Genomic DNA, 20,945 nt, shown 5'->3' on the forward strand with positions numbered 1-20,945 from the left:
TACATTAGCTTTGAGTGAGGCAGGTGCCAATATGATCTCCATTTTATTTATAAAAGAGGAAATTAAGACAGAGCTTAAAGGATTTTTTCAAGGTCACACAGATTTAAACTGTCTTCTTGAGTCTAGACCTTGTGCTTTTTCAAACATTGTGCCACCTTGCTGTCTTCATAAATTTGTCATAAAGTCTCTTTTTGCCTCATGATCATCCCTTCTTAGTGCTAGGGTGCGTTTTGTTTCACAGAATTTTTTCACTGTGAGAGTGATAAGAGCTTTTTTATAGTATGCATAATCTTTAATATTAAATTAATATTAAAATTATGTATCTATTCAGACCATTTTGTAAAATGTGCTGTTAAGTTTTGATACAAACTTAATTCCTCCCAAACTGCTTTTCCTGGTAGTGGATTGTGGTTTTTTTTTTTTTTTTTTTTTTTTTTTTTTGCTTATTTGTTTTAATCAAATAGTTACTTTTCTGTAAATACTTTGTTTTTTACTCTTTATCAAACAGTGGGTTACTGAGTTTCATGTTATTTTCTCTTATCTGGTCCATTCCATCGATTTTATAACCAGGTAGTTTTAATAACTGTTTTGTAATGCAGTATGAGATCTGGAAGTGCTACACTACTCCCTCCTTATCCCTACTTCTTTTCATCGTTTGTTGTTCTTCTATATCTTCTAGAAGATATAAATTAACTTTAGTAATGTATTTTTTTATTATATTGGCTTGACTTACCCATGAACAAGGAACTGAATATTCCTCTAGCTGCTGTTGTTGTTTGCATTGGAATATATCTATTTTTTGCTATCATTATATAGAAATGGGTATTTATTTTTGAGGGTTTATTTTGTATCTCATTTTGCTGAAGCTGTTTTCTCAATTAGTATTTGCTGATTGTCTATAATTTCCCAAGAATATCAGATCATCAGCAAATACATAGTTTGGAGAGTTTTGTCTCCACTTTTATTAACTTTTAAAAATTGTTTTGTTGCTGTTGGCTAACTTTAGAATTTTACCAAATAATATGTAGGAGAGTGGGTATCTTTGCTTCAAATTATCTATTGTATCCCCATACATGTATTGCTAGGTTTTGGTTTTACATAATTTAAAAATTATTTTCACAAAAGGTAGCCATCATCCTCATGCCTATACTTTGTAAAGATTACAGTTTTGTCAAAGGCTTTTTCTACATCTGTTATACATTATATGATTTGGGATATTTTGTTTTGTAATATGATAAATTATGTCTCTTTCTCCCCTCCATCCCCCAAACCCTTTTTATCCATCATTGCATTCCTGATTTTAATCCTTACCTGGTCATAATAAATAATGTTATTAGATAAATTTCTGTAGTCTAGTTGATAGCATTTAAAATTCTTGAGTTAGTATTCATTCTGGATTTAGAGAGTAGGACTTGCTACTTAAAAAGATTCTACTACAATGCTTTCTTAGTTTTTGAGAATGATTTGTGAAATAAACTACTAGTGTATTCTTCAAAAGTTTAATTTTAACTGAGGACCAAAAGGTTTTTTCTGGGTTAATCTTTTTACTTGATACTTACTTTTGATTTCTGTGCTGTTGGTTCTCCAGTGCTGTTGTTCTCCAAAGTTCTGGAAGGAGGGAGTGTGGCATGAGTTCTTTTCAAGCTGAGACACAAATTCTGCTTTTTTACCTCTGATGTTTGGTTCTCCTGCAGAGATCTTTTTCAAGACAGAATGCTGCTGCTGTTACGCTTTCTGTTGCAGCTGGGGTAAACTTCTGGGATTGGCACATGCTAGAAAGGAGGAAGCAGCAAGTCTAGTTTGGTTTGAGTGTCACAGAAAGCTTGTGTGCCTGCTCTTTAGTTTAGCAGGCTTGCTGAAGGATGGGGACAGGAATGGTGAGTGAGGGTAAGCATCATTTCATGGGTTTCTTTGAGGTAGAGAAAGAGAACATTGCGTAATTTCTCATTTGAAGAATTTGGAGAAATCAAGGAAGGGTTAACAGAAAATGTCTAATCTAGAAGTTTGAAGCTTGTTCATCACATGACCCAAGTGAGCTTTGGAGCTTCCTTTTCTCATCTGTAAAAAAGTGAGTCATATTAATTTATATCTCAGGTCTCCTCTACATCTAACATTTATGATGCTGTTTTTATTTCATCATCTTGATAATTTTCAATATTAACTCATTAGTTCATGCAAAATGGTTTGCAAATATATTCTACGTATCTGTTCCAGTAGTAGTACAAAAGAAACTTTTCTCAGTTGATTTACTTATACTCATCAACAAGAAGTATGTGGGTAGCATTTATGACTAGAAATGATTTAAATTTATTCATCTGAAAATTGTTCATATCCTTTGACCATTTATCAATTGGAGAATGCCTTGTATTTGTATAAATTTGAGTCTTTTCTCTATGTATTTTAGAAATAGGGCCTTTATGAGCATCTTTGATTGTAAATTTTTTCCCTCAGCTTACTGCTTCTTTTCTTGGTTATCTGTATAATTTACTCTAGTTTTTCTTTGATCTAAGGAGATAGACTATCCTTTATTCTTCTAATTTGCTTATAGTATTAGTCTTTATGTCTAAATCATGAACCTATTTTGACCTCATTTTGGTATAGGATGTTGGGTGTGGGTCAATGTCTAGTTTCTGCCTGTACTAATTTCCAATTTTCTCAGATAGTGAGTTCTTATGTGAATAACATTTATTAAACACTTAAATGTTGTATTTTTGGTAATAACTATTCCTTCAGAACTACCAACATGAATCCTACAAAAAGTAGGATAGCTGGAAAAATGGGAAAAAGTATTTCCAGTAGGTAAAAAGTATCATCGTTACACCTTAGAAATCTTTCTTTTTCCTACATATAAGCTGTCTTAAACCTATGATAAGATTTTGGATGAAAACAGGATAAGTTAATGACATTTACTTTTTTTTATATTAATGATAGCTTTTTATTTTTCCAAAATATATGCAAAAAGTAGTTTTCAACATTCACTCTTACAAATCCTTGCATTCCAAATTTTTCTCCTTTTCTCTCCCCCCTTCCATGGCAAGTAATAATATGCAATTCTTCTAAACATTCCCCATTTATCATGCTGCACGAGAAAAACCAGATCAAAAGGGAAAATGACAATAAAGGTGAAAATACTACATTGTGATTCACACTTGGTCCCCATAATCCTCTCTCTGGATGCAGATGGCTCTGTTCATTACAGTTAACTCAGTTAACCACCATGTAATTTTGTTGCTGTGTACAATGTTCTTTTAATTCTTCTCACTTCATTTAGTTAGTACCAGTTCATGTAGGTCATTCCAGAATTTTCTGAAATCAGCCTGCTCATCATTTCTTATGATGAACAATAATATTCTATAACATTCATAGACCATAACTTGTTCAGCCTGATTTTCCAATCCACTCAGTTTGCAGTTCCTTGCCACTATAAAAAGGGTTCCTCCAAACATATTTGGATACATGGGATCAGTTTACAACTCCACCAACAATGCATTAGTGTCACCATTTTCTCATAGCCCCTCCTTTTATCATCTGTTCTGATCATCTTGGCCAATCTTAGTGACATGAAGTGGTACCACAGAATTGTCTGAATTTGCATTTCTTTAATCTATAGTGAGTTAAAACATTTTTTTCATATGACTAGAAATGATTGGTTTTAATTTCTTCATCTGAAAATTATTCACATCCTTTGATCATTTATCAATTGGGGAATGGCTTATAGTCTTATAAATTTGAGTTAGTTCTGTATATGTTTTAGAACTGAGGCTTTTATCAGAAACCTTAGACTAAAAGTTTCCCCCTAGTTTTCTGCTTTCTTTCTAATCTAGGATGCATTGGTTGTTTTGCTTTTTATAATGCTCTCTAGTTCCTATTTGGCTACAAATTCCTTCCTTATCTACAGATTTGAGAGGTAGACTATTCCTTGTTCTCCTGATTTGCTTATACTATCACACCTTAATTTAAATTTAACCCACTTGTTAACTTTTCTTATAATTTGTTTCTGATCAAGTCAAATCTTTACTCTTTAACTCAATTTCAGTCATATCAGGCTTTGTGCTACTTGGTCACTTCCTTGGAATTTGCATAGTATGTGAAGACTTGGTTGTGGCCTCTTTATTGTAAGGTGCTTTTGAATGAATCTAGCATTTTATAGCCAAATAACATTTCTATAAGATTTCTGTTGTTACTATGAAAGAAGAGCATAAAAAGAAATGGAAGCTGCTTGACAAGTGAAGTCACTCCAACTTAGAAATAGTTCTGAGTCCACAACTGGAAACTCTTGCAACTTTTTGTGGAATTCTCTAACTGACTTTAAAGAATTGAATTGGTACAAAATATGGCATTAAGTAGAAGGATTTAAGTAAGAATCAAAATTTTTCTTTTAGTGCTAAAATAATCAGAATCATAGTAGATCCTTGTCCTTGCCAACAATCAATTAAACACTATAGGTGTCATGGATTTCTCTTAGCTTTATATGCATGCTGTCTGGGACTGTTTGATTTCTGTCTTTGTCTCTCCACTGGCTTCTGCATGTGCATGATAAATTCTTATTAATAAAGCTTTGGTGGGTCTTTTTTTCCCCCTATAAAACTTATATTCAGATACCTTACTTAAAAGACAGTCTTTAGCGTAGTTTCCTAAACTAAAATTTTTTTCAAGCACTTTGGATATAAATTTTTTTTGTACAAGATGTAATATAGTGTAAGTGGCTTTGGGAAAAAGTTTTTATTCTTTAAGAGGTGGTATGGGAAAATTTAGTATTTTAATGAAGTCCTTGAAATGCGTGAGATTTTGAAGGACAGGGATTACTGTTTTCTAGGTCAGCTCTTGAGATGTTCATTATGAATTTCAGATTATTGTGAATATTCTTGTCTCCATCTGGTGTCTGAGGCCTTCTTGTTATTTTTTTTCTTCCAATTTGAGATTGGATACATAGTGATTTTTAGATCCATGGAGTACATCTTACCTTTTAAATATGTATTGATCAAATCTACAATGCTTCTGAGTAGCATTATTAAATAATGATAATTTTTGGTAGAAATTTTTAAAAAATCAGTTGGTTTATTCTAGAAAAAAAATTAGTTTTACTGATGAATCCAGAAGCTAATAGGATATAAATGATAAAAACCAAGTAAAATACTGATTGGATACAGTCTTTCCCTACTCTAGTCCATATTCCAGTGAGTCAGTTAGCTATTATTTGTTAAACTTCTCTATTCCAGGTATGGGAGCTATAAAGAAAAGAGAAAAACTAATGACTTCATGTAAATCTTTCCTCTAGGAATTCCTCTAGAAATTGCACACATTATTTCCAATTCATTCCATTCCATCCATGACTTTTTTTCCATAGAACTAACATTCCATAGGATTTCCACAGAATTATGTTATGCATAGATTGTTTCTATCTTAAAGATATTTGCCACACAACTTGAATTCAATCTGAAATTGAAGCTCACAACTGTGCAAACAGTTATGTATTAAAACGAGAGAAATTAAGGATAGTTTCTGAAGGAAGCTTCTATACTAAGATGAAGGTAGAGAAGGACCTGTTGCAAAAAGACTTTATACTTAGGCTGCATAGAGATGAGGAGCTTGTACATCACTATGGCAGAGCTTTTCCTAAAAATTATGACTGCACCTTGTCTCTTCTTTTCTTAAGACATTCTAGTAACTCTTTATTGTCTCTCATGTTTAATGCTCTTTAATACCTACCTTTCCAGCTTAATTTCATACATTTTGCTGTCTAGCCAAACTGGTCTTACATTAATATGAGCATTAATCACATTTGAAGCTTCATCTCTCATTGTTCTGCTTTTGAATTGGCTATACTTGGAATTTATTTCCATTTTACTTTTACTACCTCTTAAACTTATTCCATACATTTATTTTGAATTTACCTAACAATGTACATGTTGTTTTCCCTGCAGTTCTTTGAAGTGTTAGGATTTTTTTACCTAGCACATACTAGCAATATAATAAATGTTTTGTTGCTTGATTTCCACTAATGAAGGAAAAAATAACAGTGGTAGAAGAGTTTTTTAAATATTATTTTCTAGTGGTATTCTACCATAAAGTTAGCTACTTAGTTGTGTGTAGTTAACGTGCTAACTAGATAATTCCATTTTGTTTGATTACAGAACCTTATTAAAGTAATTTTGATCAGTTGACATTTAGTTTTCATTCATTCACTTTAGTTATGTCCAACTCTTTGTGACCCTATTTTGGGTTTTCTAGGCAAAAATACTGAAGCAATTTGCCTTTTTTTTCTCCACTTCATTTTCTAGATGAGGAATACTGAGGCAAACAGGATTAAATGACTTGTACAGAGTCATAGTGTTGGATTTGAACTTGGGTGTTTCTGAAGTGCCTTTTTTTCCATAGAACTAACATTCCATAGGATTTCCACAGAATTATGTTATGCATAGATTGTTTCTATCTTAAAGATATTTGCCACACAACTTGAATTCAATCTGAAATTGAAAGCAAAATTAATTGGAAAAGCAGATATGTATTCATATTCATGTAAGATAGCAAATAAATGTCTCTGTAGTCATAGTTTTAAAAATCATCAAATTGAATTCCCATTCTTTTTTCTGAGGGTGGGGTTAAGTGACTTGCCCAGGGTCACACAGCTAGGAAGTGTTAAGTGTCTGAGACTAGATTTGAACTTGGGTCTTCCTGAATTCAAGGCTGGTGCTCTATCCACTGAGCCACCTAGCTGCCCCAAATTCCCATTCTCTTAATGCTAAAAGAAGATACATTAAAATTAGGTAGGGAGTTTTAAGTATCCTGGTGAAAGGTGTTTAAAGCCATAAGACAGAAAGATCAAACCTTAAAATTGTAATAGGACATTATGGTTTACTGTTTTGCATTTAAATGAATGGAAATGGCTATCCTCTGCTTTCTTCCAGTGTCTTTATTCCAAACAACTACTTTAATTCCTGCTATGCTTTTGATACTTTTGCTTGAAGGGATTTTTATCTGTTACTGATATCAGGAGTCAGGAAAAAACCTTTTTTTTTTTTGCCACTGAAAAATAATTTTAGGCTCTGTATCTCAACTAAGAGTTGTTTGTAACACATCGTTTAAATTAGTTTTATACAAAAGCAAACCAGATTTTAAAATGATATTATTTTAAGAGTTTTAAGTTTAATCATAGCTATATAAATTCAATGATGCATATCCCTCATTTTAACTAGAGCTTTCTCAATATTGGAGTTTTAGTTTGATTTTGACTATTTAATTATTGAATTTTAGACGAATGAGGTTTTGAGAAGGGATGATTTCTTGTTTTTGTTTTAAGGGGAGTTTTTTTTTTTTCCCCTAACTGATTAGCATTTATCAAAGAATTTAAAATCTTACGAGAGAAAAAGAATCAAATATAAACAATCTTCATGCAAGATAAATACGAAATAAATTTTGGCCACCCTTTCCTATTCTTTCTTAAAATGGTGACAGACCTTAGATCCTACCATATACATTTTAGAAGCAGAAGCTTATGAAAAGGTTTTTAGAAAATAAAGGAGCAACTTTGATGTTTTCCTTATTAATGATACTATGGTTTTGCAAAAAAAAAAATCCATCTATTAGAATTTAATTTTGTCATATATTTTGAAATATTTTTTGAATATAGTTTGATCTGACACTTACTTCCCAAGACTCAAATAAAACCATCAATAAAGTACATTGTTTGAAAACAGCTGTTTACCAAAAAAAGAGGTGTGTTCACTGACTGGACAATGTTGATTATTTTTGATCAGAATTTTGTTTCTTCTTAATGTTGACTTTATATTTGGGTAGTTTCCAGGTTTCTTTAAATTAATTTTTTTTTGTACAGTACTATTCCATTATATAATATATGCCACAGCTTGTTAGCAGTGTATTTTGTTCCCAGCTTTTGCTTATCTCACATAATGCATCTTTTCTCTTTCCTTCCTATTTGAAGAATATAGAAAACAAAAATTTTGTAACATTTTATCATATATATGCAAAAAAGCTTTATCATTTACCATGTTTGAAAAAATTTGTCTTAATTTTTCACCTTTGTTAGGAGTTGGGTCAGTCTGTCATATAGGACTGTTCTTCCTTCACTAGTCAACAATCAGTAAAGATGTATTAAATTTTTACTGGTGTGTCAAGCATTGTGCTGAACATTGGAGGTACAGATCTTTTTAAAAGGACAGTCCCTGCTCTTAAAGAGCTTAAAAATCTAATGGGGGAAGATAACACACAAAAGGAAACTGAAGGTTGGGAGGCAATGTGATAAAGTGTCAAAGGAGTGCATCCAGGTAGGAAGTGATGTGCCCCTTTTTTTTGCCTTACAATAAAACTTCAACTACATATTACCATGTCAAGCAGAAAAAGTAATTCCCTAATGCTTGATGCCATCTGAGACTGTTAAAATCACTAAGAATGGAAACAGGTAACAAGCATTCATTTCTGAATTGCATTAGGGGAAAGGAGACAGAAAATGTCAGTTTTATTCAACAAATAATTTTAGACTAGCCCTCCAAGATTAATTCAAAATAATTTGAATTAAAATAAACTTGTAATGTGTTTTCAGCCTGTTCTGCCAATTCTTCATTTTAGCAGTATTTGTTATCTATTTTCTCATATTTACTGTCACCCTACAAGAGGAGCAGCTGTGTTATCTTTATACATGGTAGTGTTAATCAAATAATTATTGCTTTAATGTGGAGTATTTTATTTATCAGTATAGGTAACACATTTTTTTTTTGATCAAAAAGATATTCTTATTTGGTAAAATATACTTTAAATGAATTGCATTATTCTAAGATTCTAAGATGGTATAAATTTATCAGTTTTCTTTTTTTTTTTTAACTGTGCTTCAAAATTAATAACCTTAAAGAAATACTCTAAAGTATCATATAAAGAAAAATTGATCAATACATCAATTTCAGACAGTTGTGCACATTCAGCAATATGAGTGGTATTTAGGATATTAAGGATTTTAAAGATCAATTTTAAAAATCACATTGCTTGGTGTATTTTCAGAAAAGAATTTTCTCATAATATTTATGTTATAATTCTTTTAGCATGATCAGTTAGTGAACTTTATAAGTATATAAATCCTTTCTCCTTCCAAATAATGACAAAAAAAAATCTTAATCATGAATCATGAAATTGATAGATCTAGATTAGTAAAGATAGAAGATGAGAATTAGCATCATTAGCGATGCTATGGGAAGACGGGCATCCTAATACACTATTGAAGGTATTGTGATTTGGTCCAGCCATTTTATAAAGCAATTTGAAGTTATGTTTGTACTATGTGATCCCAAAGAAGTCAAGACGAGAAAGAAGAATCCCATATATACCACAATATTCATAATAGGACTTGATGTATGGCTTAAACTGTGGTATGTTAATATGATGGAAATTTACATGAACTAATGTAGAATGAATTAGCCAGAACCAGGAAAAAAGTATACACAAATGAGAAAACATAGTAAATAGAGAATAGAAAAATAAATGTTATGAAATTATAGTGACAGGGCTTGTCCCAGAAGAGATAATAAAAATTCCTTTCAAAAGTAAGGAAATATGGGTGTGGAATATTGCTTATATTGTCAAGAGTTGGTTAATACATTGGTTTTCCTGTGCTGATTTTAACCACCTCCCCGCCTTAATTCTTACAAGAGATGATTCTTAAGTAGGAGAGGGATGAGGAGTACATTCAGAAATGAAGATACTACAACAAAAAATATGAATAAAAAATTTAAATGAAAAATATTGCAGCTTGGTTCATTCTTCATAAAAATGGAATATTTCAATCCTTTTGCAATTGACATTCATATGTCATTTTAAAAAATGATTAAAATTAATTGCCACAGTATAATATGAGAAGTCCTCACATCTTCCTAACTCAAGGAAAATAATAAAATGGATGAGAATATATCTGTGGTGAAAAATGAAATAGTATGTAACTTAGGCATCCATGCAGTGCCCTTCCTGCCTGAGATCTACAATTAGCTAGCTCACATGTCCTATTAAGCCACCTGCCTTTTACTAACCACTAGTGACTTCTATTCTTTATGCTCACTCACTCCATCACAAGAAGTAAATAAATGCAAAAGTATGATTTGTACACATAACATCTCTGACACTCTCGTAATAGCAGAAATTAGCATCTTCTGACAGTGTAGTGCAACCATAAATGAGGAGGTCAGAATTTAGCCAAGCTCCACCACCTAGACTCATCTGGGAGGGGGTGGGGGGAGTAGGCTCATCTCTTTCATCTGTAAGACTAGGAATTTCAGTAAGTGATCTTAAGGTGAATTTTAATTCTGTGATTAATGGTTCTGCTGTAGGTGATTTTTCACATCGATTTCCAGAAGTCGTTTTGTCTTCTGAGAGATTTTTATATTTTTATATATATATATATATATATATATATATATATATATATATATATATATATATATATATATATAAAAATTTTTTTTATATAAATACTTTTTGTTGAATTATTCCTTGCTCAGAAGTATTTCAATATGTCCCCATTACCTACAGAATAAAATCCAAACGTTTTAGCCTTGATGTTTCATGTGCCCCTCAATTTGGCCCCATTTAGGGTTCCTTTTCCATTTCCATTCCCTCTCCAGCTCTCTCTCTGCTCTAGGCACACACACTGTGGTCACTTGTCATCCTCAGCATGACAAGATTTTTTGAGAACCCTAAACTTTCTTTGACATGGGGAAACATAACTCATTGCATTCATAATGGTCAAAAGGACTTAGGCATTTAGGGAAAAGTAATTCATTAGAAATTTTGCTGACTAGTTTAAAATTTAGGAGATATGGGTCTAAAGTGCAGAAAAATACATTTGTATTTCCTCACAGGAAATTTCAAAATTCTGTTTTTAAATCTTGTTTCTTTATATTTTATACTTTAGTGAGAGCATTTAATTTAATTGATGATTTTAAAAAAATAATTTCAACTTTGACATGACTTTATAATCTTAGCTGTGATTGACATAAGTTCAAGTATCCCAGTTAATGTTAAAGTGTTCTTTCCCCTCAGTTTTATCTCTGATAGATTTGTTGTTGTTCTTATAAAGACAAACTAATATTTGTTTGGAACAAAGCCACTTTGATCAGAGGTACACTGAGCTGGAAATGAATCAGTTCTATATGCTGTGGTGAAAAACATTAGTATACAAAGTATACTAATACTAATAATATTTATTAGTATTTAGTATACTTTAGTATATTTTATACAAAGTAAAGAAATTGTGACTAAAATTTGCCAATTTTGTCTTATATTAATGTCCCTTCCCTTCTCTTCCCTCCCTTCCCCTAGCATTTAAGCAAGGAGTTCTAAAATAAATCTGACATCATACTCTAATCTGGATATTTGCTAGTAGATAAATGAAAAGGGATATTCTGTTGCAACAAGTGTTACAAAATTATCAAAATACAAAACAAGTTGACCTTTAATGATTTTTTGAAAATGGTAAATTCTCTTTCTTCGTAAGCTTTCCTTTCTATTTCTTTAAAAGTTTAGGGAAAGGACAAAACTACATTTAAACCCCCCCCTCCCTCAGGCTGGGGTTAAGTGACTTGCCCAGGGTCACACAGCTAGGAAGAGTTAAGTGTCTGAGAGCAGATTTGAACTCGGGTCCTCCTTGAATTCAGGGCGTGTGCTCAATCTACTGCACCACCTAGCTGCCCCTTTTGTTGTTTTCCTACATAGGAAGGTAGTCCTTTCTATTCAGTATGATGTGATTTATAAATTTAGCTCATTAACATTTTAGCTCTTGAAGTTACAATACATGACACTTTAAAAACTTGATATCTTCTCAATTGAACATGAAAGCATGTGTGAAGTACTGTTCTAACTCCATTATATTTTCATTTGATCCTCCTAACCACCCTGTGATGTAGGTACTGTTGAGGTAGGTGCTATTTCTATTTCACTGCTAAGGAAAATGAGATAGTCAGAGGATAAGGAACTTGTTCAGAGTTACCTTATTAAGTGTCTGAGGCTGTACTTGAACTTAGGTCTTTGTGATGGCCAATTCTAGCCCTCTATTCACTGTACCTACCACCTGTCTGTCTGAGTAAAAGGTAAAAGGAACATAATAGATAGAGGAAAGCAAGTATTAAGTGTTTTAACTTATGAGAGGAGGAACCAAAGACATTTTGGTATGGATAAAAATATATTCTTTGCATTTATAGATATAAGAAAATGTGGTTATCTTAGTCAAGATTACCCAGCCTCCCAACCCTAATATTTAGCTTGTGAATGGCAGAACTATATGTGCAAAAGGATAATGTTTATTAGTTTTGATTCTTATGACTGTTGAATTGCTGATAAAACGCTGCATTATTGTAATAATAATAGCTAACATTTATGTAGCACCTTCTGTGTGCCCAGGCCCTAGTGTGCTAAAGCACTTAACAAATACTGTCTCTAACATAATGAACAAATTAACTGTACTATTTGATCCTCATAACTACACTTAGGGGACCAGAATTTTTCTTCTATGCCATGTTGCCTTTGAAGGAAGATATTTTATAAGCTCCTATAGTAAACTGTTTGCAGGGTTTGAAGATAAAAATTCTCTAACAGACTTACCCTTTTTACTTGAATTTGAATGAAGGTATAAATACTGGTAACAAATTACTGTTATCTTAAAATTAATAGGATTTTTATGATTATGTACTTCCTATTCATACCATCTTCTCTTTGATAATGTTCCTAGGTAAGACTTCCATGACTTCTGAAAATAAGGATAGTATGTTCTGTCATATGTAATACTAAATATGGATGTTTTTCCTTAACTCTTGATATTAGCATTGAAAGCAAACATGAAGTTACAATCCTAGGAGGACTCAATGAATTTGTAGTGAAGTTTTATGGACCACAAGGAAGTAAGTACTCTTTTCTCACTGTTATTTTGCTTTACACTAATTGACTTTTCAGATAAAGCAAAATAATATGCTAAGAGAATATTGGATAGATGGCATCTATGATTATTGGCAACCAATTTAAATTGAACTACAGGGCCATTGTGGAATTTTGTGCATGTTTATGTACTCTTTTGTTCCATAATAGAAGATTATTTATAAATTCAAGTTTTCATTCTATAATGTTATTGCTGAATGCAAGTTTTTATTTCAGTTAGCTGCATTCCTTTTCTATGTGGTGGGAAGTATATGACCATGTCTTACTAATGATTTTTTAAAAAATTTTTACAGAATAACTGAAACAATGAAATCTGGTTTTTGCAGATTTTCTCGAGCTATGTCTTTTAACTAAAATCTTGCTTATCTTTTAAAATAAAATTAAAATTGATTCTTTATTCCTAAAGAAACTAGTTTTATCAATTAGTAAAGCATTCATTAAATACTTATATATCAGGCATTGTACAAGGCACCAGGGATAAAATTCCAAAGTAGATTGTCTCTTTCTATAAGTGAGAAACAACATGTTCACAATAAATAAAAAGTGGCTTTAGTGTGGGACACTACTAAATGGGTTATCAGAAAAAAATTGCTTGATGCCTTAAATGAAATAAGGATTTTAGAGTGAGAGGTAGATTTCAGGGAAAAATGGCTTCAGTTTTATCTTTAGTGAGTTTGAGATGCCTATTGGATATCTAGATGATGACATTTAACAAGGAGCTGGGGATGTAGTTTTGGGGCACTTTGGGGAGATGGAGACTGCATATTTAAATTTGAAAGTCACCTGCAGAGAGGATCATGGGAGTGATAATAAAAAACACTATGTTACACTTAATCCATAAAGATGTAGGGTATATTTAGTACTCCTAAGAAAGAGCAGCTAGGATTGGTTGGACAGGCAGAAAGATGATTATGACAGAGAAGTTTCATAAAAACTTAGAGAGGTTAAATTATGCAGATGAGAAGATGATTAATAGTGACAAATGCTCCAGAAAAGTTTAGGGAGGGGAAGACTTAGAAAAGGATATTTTAGAGGATTTTGAAATGTCTTAAGTATTTAGAGTTTCACCTATACCCTGACTTTCATATTTTGTTGGTTTATAGTTATATATTTTATTTATATTTATATTCAGAAAAAAACCAAACATATTTAATATGCTTCTCTTTTACAGCACCATATGAAGGTGGAGTGTGGAAAGTTAGAGTGGATCTTCCTGATAAATACCCTTTCAAATCCCCATCTATAGGTATGCCGTAATCCAATTTTTTCTTTAAATTTTTTGAGCTCATAAGAAGAGAAGAAAAAAAAACACTTGGAAAGCTATAATTTGTGGGAGTTAATTTATTCTAATAATAATTATCTGATAGAATCTGTTTTTACTTAATTAGTGAATACCTGTATTTCTTGAGAGAGAAAGACATTTTAATACAGTTTGCTTGGTAGGATGACTCTGTGACTAAGGTGATACATTTTCTTTTCTTCCCTTTTAAGGCAAGTTAACCAGTTCTGAGACTGAAGGTACTTAGGAATATTTAGGGTTCTTCTTTGAGCAATATATGCATTAATTAGGGTTCTGAGACTGAAGGTACTTAGGAATATTTAGGGTTCTTCTTTGAGCAATATATGCATTAATTAGGCCTTACTTTAAAAGGCAAAATTTACAATTTAATATTTTGACATAGCATAGTGTCAAAACTCTAATCTTGTAAACCTATAATTTCTCCATAGGAAGAATTTTTTAAAATTGGCTTTCTAGTCAGAGTACTTAGTAATATCACTCTTTCCATTTTGATTCATCTCTCCCCTCCCCCCTTTGAAGAATGTTCAAATCTGACACTTAATTGTGGGGCCAGGGCCAAGTCATTTAACCTTTCTGTGCTCCAGTTTTCCTCTAAAATAAAATGGAGGGTTTGAATACAATTACTTCTCTAAAGTTCCTTCCAACTCTGAATCTCTGTAATTCCTAAGACTTTGCCTTTTATCTGTGGTGCTGTTAATATAATTAAAGGACTTGGGTGTTATTTAAGCTACCTATATGTGACTGAAAGATACACCTCTAAGTGTAGTTTTTGGATTAAGAGTGGAAACCAATTTAATGTTAGCTTTTTAATTTGAGATAGCTTTTTCTTCATCAAATTGGGAAAAGTTATTTTTTTTTTTAATTATAAAACACTAAAAGTACTTAAAATAAGTGACAAGAAAATATTCATACACACAATAAAACCATTCACTGAATCAGAAAGGGAGGGTGCAGATCTAGGCCAAAAGAGGTAAGGAACCACAGTCATTACCATCATCATGAGATAATTGTATAACTGATGTAAGATGTCATAAGAGTTCAGGAAGGGTGGGTTCCCTAAACAGCATCTTTTGATCCCAGCCGGATGCCCCTGCACAAAAAGCTCTTAGTCTTAACCATCTGCTTCTGCTTCAGGCTTATGGCTAAGTCCCAAGCTCATAGCATTTTTATCTGTAGTTGATGGGCCCCGGAAAACCAATCTTCACCAGAAAGATTCGGCATTCTTCTAATTCCCTCAGCCACCAAAAATATTCTTAATTAAAAGACTGGTTTTTTGTAATACACATAAATGAAATATACATATACACATTATGACTTATTCCTAATTCAAAGAATAATTTAGTTCTTTAGTTGAGTTTTCTCCAAGTATTTGGAGAAATCATACTGTTTATAAATAGAAGGGAAACAATGATATTAATAAAAACTTTGGTATTTTTTTGATTGCCCATTGCCTCTCATTAATCTGTTGAGAGTCAGGGAAATAGAAATCAGTCTTTGGGAAGACTCCTCTAAGGGGTAGGATTAGTTAATTAAATTCAACTAAATCATTCATACTTAGTAAGTACCTTTAATTGAGCAAGGCCTAGATTCTAGATATAGTCAGTCCTCTTCTTTCCAGAGGAAAACAGTGGGATAATCAAAAAGGAGAATGTTGATATATTGAACCTATGGAAAACAGGGAATTAAGTTCTACCCTGCACCAAAAACTGTGGTCTTCACAGCCAACAGCAGCTGCAGACATTCTGGCATGAAGTTTTATCAGACATTTTTATTTCACTAATTTCACTAAGCCCCATCACTGACTTTGCATATTTGGGCTTATAGCCTAAAGCAGTTGCACTAAACTTTTGGGGCATAATTGCAACACATAACTTGAGTTTTAAAGGTAAACAATGAAAATTTGACAAAAAATGGAGAGTTCCTTACAATCATGGGGTGAACTAGACCAAAGTATTTAGTACCAGCACTTACACAAACTTGCACACATTGTGCCTCCTTTTTTTCCTTTACTGCACATAACCTGAATGTGTATATTTGGCAACTCCAAAGTAAAAATGAAGTTACTGATAAAATTATAGGCATGTTTGAAGTCACAAAAGTTAAGGGAATGAATGTTGAGGATTTGTACTATCTTTTGAGTCATCTGATAAGCCTTTAAATGCTTCTTTTTGAATCCCTTAATCTCGACTGATATACTACAGAAGTTAGGGGGGCTGTTAACTGATTTTTTTTAAAAAGACAAATGAATTCGCTCCTAATTTGCATAGTTATAATCCAGAGAAGTATAAATCACATGTTTTAATGTAAATCCCTTTATTGGACTAGAAGGGCCAATTTATGTTAGTGTGGGAACCCAGGAAGCCTTTGAGACAGATTGCTTGGGAATGTTTGTATGGTGATTAAAGAAAATAAATTGAGGCAACATTTATGCTTTCAGTCAGAGAAGGCAACACATTTTCCTATGAAAAGCACGGCAAAAGCCTGACAATGAGTTGTTCTACACACGTGCAAAGCCCTAAATGTCAGATACCTATTAATATATCTCTTCCCCCGCCCCCCAGGCTGGGGTTAAGTGACTTGCTCAGGGTCACACAGCTAGGAAGTGTTAAGTGTCTGAGAGCAGATTTGAACTCGGGTCCTCCTGAATTCAAGGCTGGTGCTCTATCCACTGCGCCACCTAGCTGCCCCTACCTATTGATATTTTGAAGGAGTACCTGCAGTATTTGCATTAAGAGAACAAATGAATAAAAGTTGAGCAAACCAACTTTTGTGCACATTCAGGTAACATTTTAAACTCTATTATTTTTAATAAAAGCCTGTTTGCCCATTTGAAATAACATTTTAGGTAATTATTTCTTAGCTTTTTGTGCTGAAAGGAACTTACTTTACTGTGAAAATGAAGTACTAGAGGAAAATGTTAGGATACCAGATATAAAAAGTAGTCTAGTTTAACTAGACAGAGGAATTAACTTCATTTCTGTCTTTTATCTATCAGTATTACTTAATTGAGTACTCATCATGTCCTGATTACTGTATAGGGCCATAAATTTCTGTATAAATTAAGTTTCGGTAGCATATGCACACACTAATCACACATTTTTGACATCATATGTCAGGGATACATTTTGTTGTCCTGGAAGAGAGCCACATTGGAATTGAATTTTGTGATTGTAGCTTTAGTAACATTTAATGTTTTTTCTTTGAAAGAAAATCTAATAATGATGATGAATGAGTCATAAAGAAAACTTCAACTAGTGAGACTTCTTGTACTACTATCATGTACTTGAAAGTTAGACTAATGTTAAATTGATTTGATAACCTTTGGGGTCCTTTCTAAACTCTGTTTCTATGTTTTGTGTTTGTAAATTATCATGAAGTAATTTAAGGAATTTTCTGAGTGATATTTTCCAAGTATTTATATTTATAAAGCATTTAATACCATCAGGACAATTTGTAGAATCTCATGAGAGACTTGTGTCAGATATGTTAATTTGAGAATCAGAAATGTCAGGAATTCTTATCATCATGGATTTTCCTTGTCTATTGAAAGGTATTTCTAAATTAAAATTGAATCAGCAAATAAACTGAAAAGAAGGGCAGCTATTCTTTTGCAGATAGAGTGTGACACGAAGAGCATCATCTAAGATCTTAGAGCTCTAGCGCGCACTCTTACCAATTCTGAAGCTGGTCTATGGTTTGGCTATATGAGCAGAAAACATTCGTATGACAGCTACGTTATCAGCTAGCTACTTTATGCTGAGCTGAAGCCTTACTGTCATTATTAACAAAGTAAATAGAATTACAATAAAGACACATTGAAATAAATTATAGGTGAGTAATGATAAATGGATTTCTGAAAAGCAATAGCCCCAGATGACTAGTCTGGCATCAGTCAGAAATAATATGTTCTCATTCTCCCTCTTCCCCTTCTCCTCCCTCTCTCTTCTTCCCTCTTCCTCTCCCACTCCTTTTCCCTCCCCCTCCCCTCTTTAAGGTAGAGAAAAGAGTATAAAAATTCTACAGATAAAGATTTGGTTTCACCAAGAATAGGGCTTTTATGTGGACACAGACTATTGTAAGACTTAATGGTGCATAGTCTTTTCAACCATTACGGGTGATTAATTTTGTGAAAACATGACATTGCATTCACTTGAAAGGCATTAAAATAAAGTTGCATAATGATATTGGAATTTTTCAATACTTCATTAGTGACTTCAGGTGTGCAGCAGCCTTAATTGGGCTAATTTAACTATGTGTATACAAAGTATGCCTTTATTGAGAAGTTAGTTCAGTCCCTAAATGTAATATGTCATTGAATTTAATTTCAGATTCCCATTTAGGAAAATATAAATTCTTGGATCTTACTTGACATTGAACTTTTGGAAGCAAAATTATGCATTCTGTATTATATCTTTATAAAATTTGTTCCTATTACATTGAAATTGTTACACTGTATTATAAGCTGGGGCAATTTATTAGCATTCTATGCAGGTTGACACTTTCTGTCCTTTAATCACACATTATTTTACTAACTTGTTATAATGTAGAAACTGTACAGTTATTTGACCAGTCAATCAACAAGTGCTAGGCATTGTGTTAGGTTTTGGAGATACAAAGACAAAAATGAAATCACCTGCTTCTTGGAGCAGCTAGGCGGTGCAGTGCATAGAGCACTAGCCCTGAAGTCAGGAGGACCTGAGTTCAAATGTGATCTTATTATTCACTTAAGACTTCCTGGCTGTGTGACCCTGGGCAAGTCACTTAACCCCAATTGCCTCAGGGGAAAAAAAGAAATCACCCCCTTCCTTCAAGGAATTTCCATTTTCTTTAGAGAGCAACATAATGAATTGTAAGTATAGACAAAATAAACACAAACTAATTTGAGGGGCTGGGATATGAAATTCCTTGTGGCCTCATGTTATGGTATTGGCTTTCAAGCTGAGCATAGAAGGAAATGAGGACTTGTTAGAGGTACAGGTGAAGAACAAACACCTGGGCATATGTGAACAACAAGAACATCAGTTTGGCTGGACCAAAGAGTCCATGAGAAGGAATAATGTATAGTTCTGGAAAGTTAGAGTGTAGCTAAATTGTAAAAATAAAAAAAAAATTTTAAGGCTAAATAGTGTTTAAAATAGTTAGAAGACTTGGCCATTGTCTGTCTGTGGACTTGAGCAGTTGAGCATTACTGTGGTTACAAACCATGGTGCTTGCACAGAAGGATGATACTGTCCTTGACAAAAGAAGGGTTGAGAAAAGATGATGAATTTGAGACCTCCAAAACAGTCAATTTGAAATGTCTAGTAGGGAACTGGAGAAGTGAGAGTAAAGATCGGGAAAAAGTCTAGGGCTTGTTTTATCTTTCTTAGAGAGTGATATAAGATACTGAGGGGAAACATGGGCACACACCCCAGTTAGGGGGCAAATGATTGATCCAGGAAAGGAGGCGTGGTCAGAGAACTAAGAGTTGTGCCTTGAAAACTCTCAGGAACCTTGGTGACTATAAGGTCCAGAATAATGAAGACTCAACAAAGACCCTCAGATAAGAGCTTGTTTGTTATTGGGGAGAGAGCTTTTTTTTTTTTTTTTTTTTTTTTTACATTGCTATATTGATGTTTTTAAATCATCTTTATTTTCAAATATCTCCCTTTTTGTGGTAATAGTGGTAAATGTCAGGAATTTGGTATTTTTACCTGGATTTAATTTCTGATGACTTCTTTCTACTCATGTTGCCTTGAGCAAATCATCTCCTGTCTCTATACCTCAATTTCCTTATCTGTAGAATGAGGATATTATATTAGAAGATTTAAAAGTACCCTTCTAGATGTAAACCTGAAATCCTTCCCCCTCACTTCCTTCCCTAAAGGAAGGAATATAACAAGTAAGGAGAGGCAGTTCATCCTGACTAATCAGTTCATTATGTCTAGTCTGATAGTTTATTCAGTGTTACACATCCTCAGCCCCATCTTCAACGGGACGAAAGCCTGTTCCCCTCCTCTCCCTGTCCCTTTCAGACCAAGCTTGATCGCTATAATTAATATATATAATTATCTATAATACATATGTTATAGATATATACAATATAACAATTATAATTTTGATTAGATAAAAGAGGCCATTTTTTGTTTCATTTATTACCTAGCCTTAATCCCTGCTTGGATGTTGCCTCAGTCAGACTGAGACCTGTTAAAAGACCTTAGTTTAAAAAGGCCAAGATCTCCCACTGCACCCACGGCCATCTCCAGTCATCCTGATCTGTATCTTGCCACTGGACCCAGATGACTCTGAAGTGGAAAGTGAGGCAGGAGACGTTTCCCCGCCTCCCTCACTGAAATCCAATTTCTTTTTATATCATGGCATCACTTCCCTGGTGTCATGGTCCTCCTTGAGAATGAAGGACAAACAATGACAGTTATAATTCTACAACATCCAGGGATTGGTTTGTTTTTTGATGTTCTTTCCATTTATCTATTCTGTATTTATTATTTTCCTAATTATGTTAATTTCACTTGCATCAGTTTATATATTTTTCCAAGCTTCTCTTAATTGTTCTTATTTTCTTCCCGCACAATAATATTCTTTACATCTATATGCCAACTTTTCATTCTTTATTTGATGGGTAGATACTTTGCAATTCTTTGCTACAATAATAATTCATATTATAAATATTTTTGGTGCATATGGTGTCTTTTCCATCTTTGACCTTTTTGGGGAATAG

At 32.9% G+C, this 20,945-nt stretch overlaps 1 protein-coding gene across 1 annotated transcript in view; it reads left to right on the forward strand.

The window, feature by feature from the left end:
• The window catches only part of UBE2H (ubiquitin conjugating enzyme E2 H), a 130,483-nt gene that overhangs the window by 55,170 nt on the left and 54,368 nt on the right, over positions 1-20,945 (forward strand). Inside the window, exons 2-3 of the mRNA XM_074267944.1 lie at positions 12,817-12,893; positions 14,099-14,173. Coding sequence (XP_074124045.1) covers positions 12,817-12,893; positions 14,099-14,173 — 152 coding nt within the window. The remainder of the gene's footprint in view (positions 1-12,816; positions 12,894-14,098; positions 14,174-20,945) is intronic.

This window comes from Sminthopsis crassicaudata, chromosome 5 (assembly GCF_048593235.1).
Source record: "Sminthopsis crassicaudata isolate SCR6 chromosome 5, ASM4859323v1, whole genome shotgun sequence".
In the NCBI taxonomy this organism is placed as follows: Eukaryota; Metazoa; Chordata; class Mammalia; order Dasyuromorphia; family Dasyuridae; genus Sminthopsis; species Sminthopsis crassicaudata.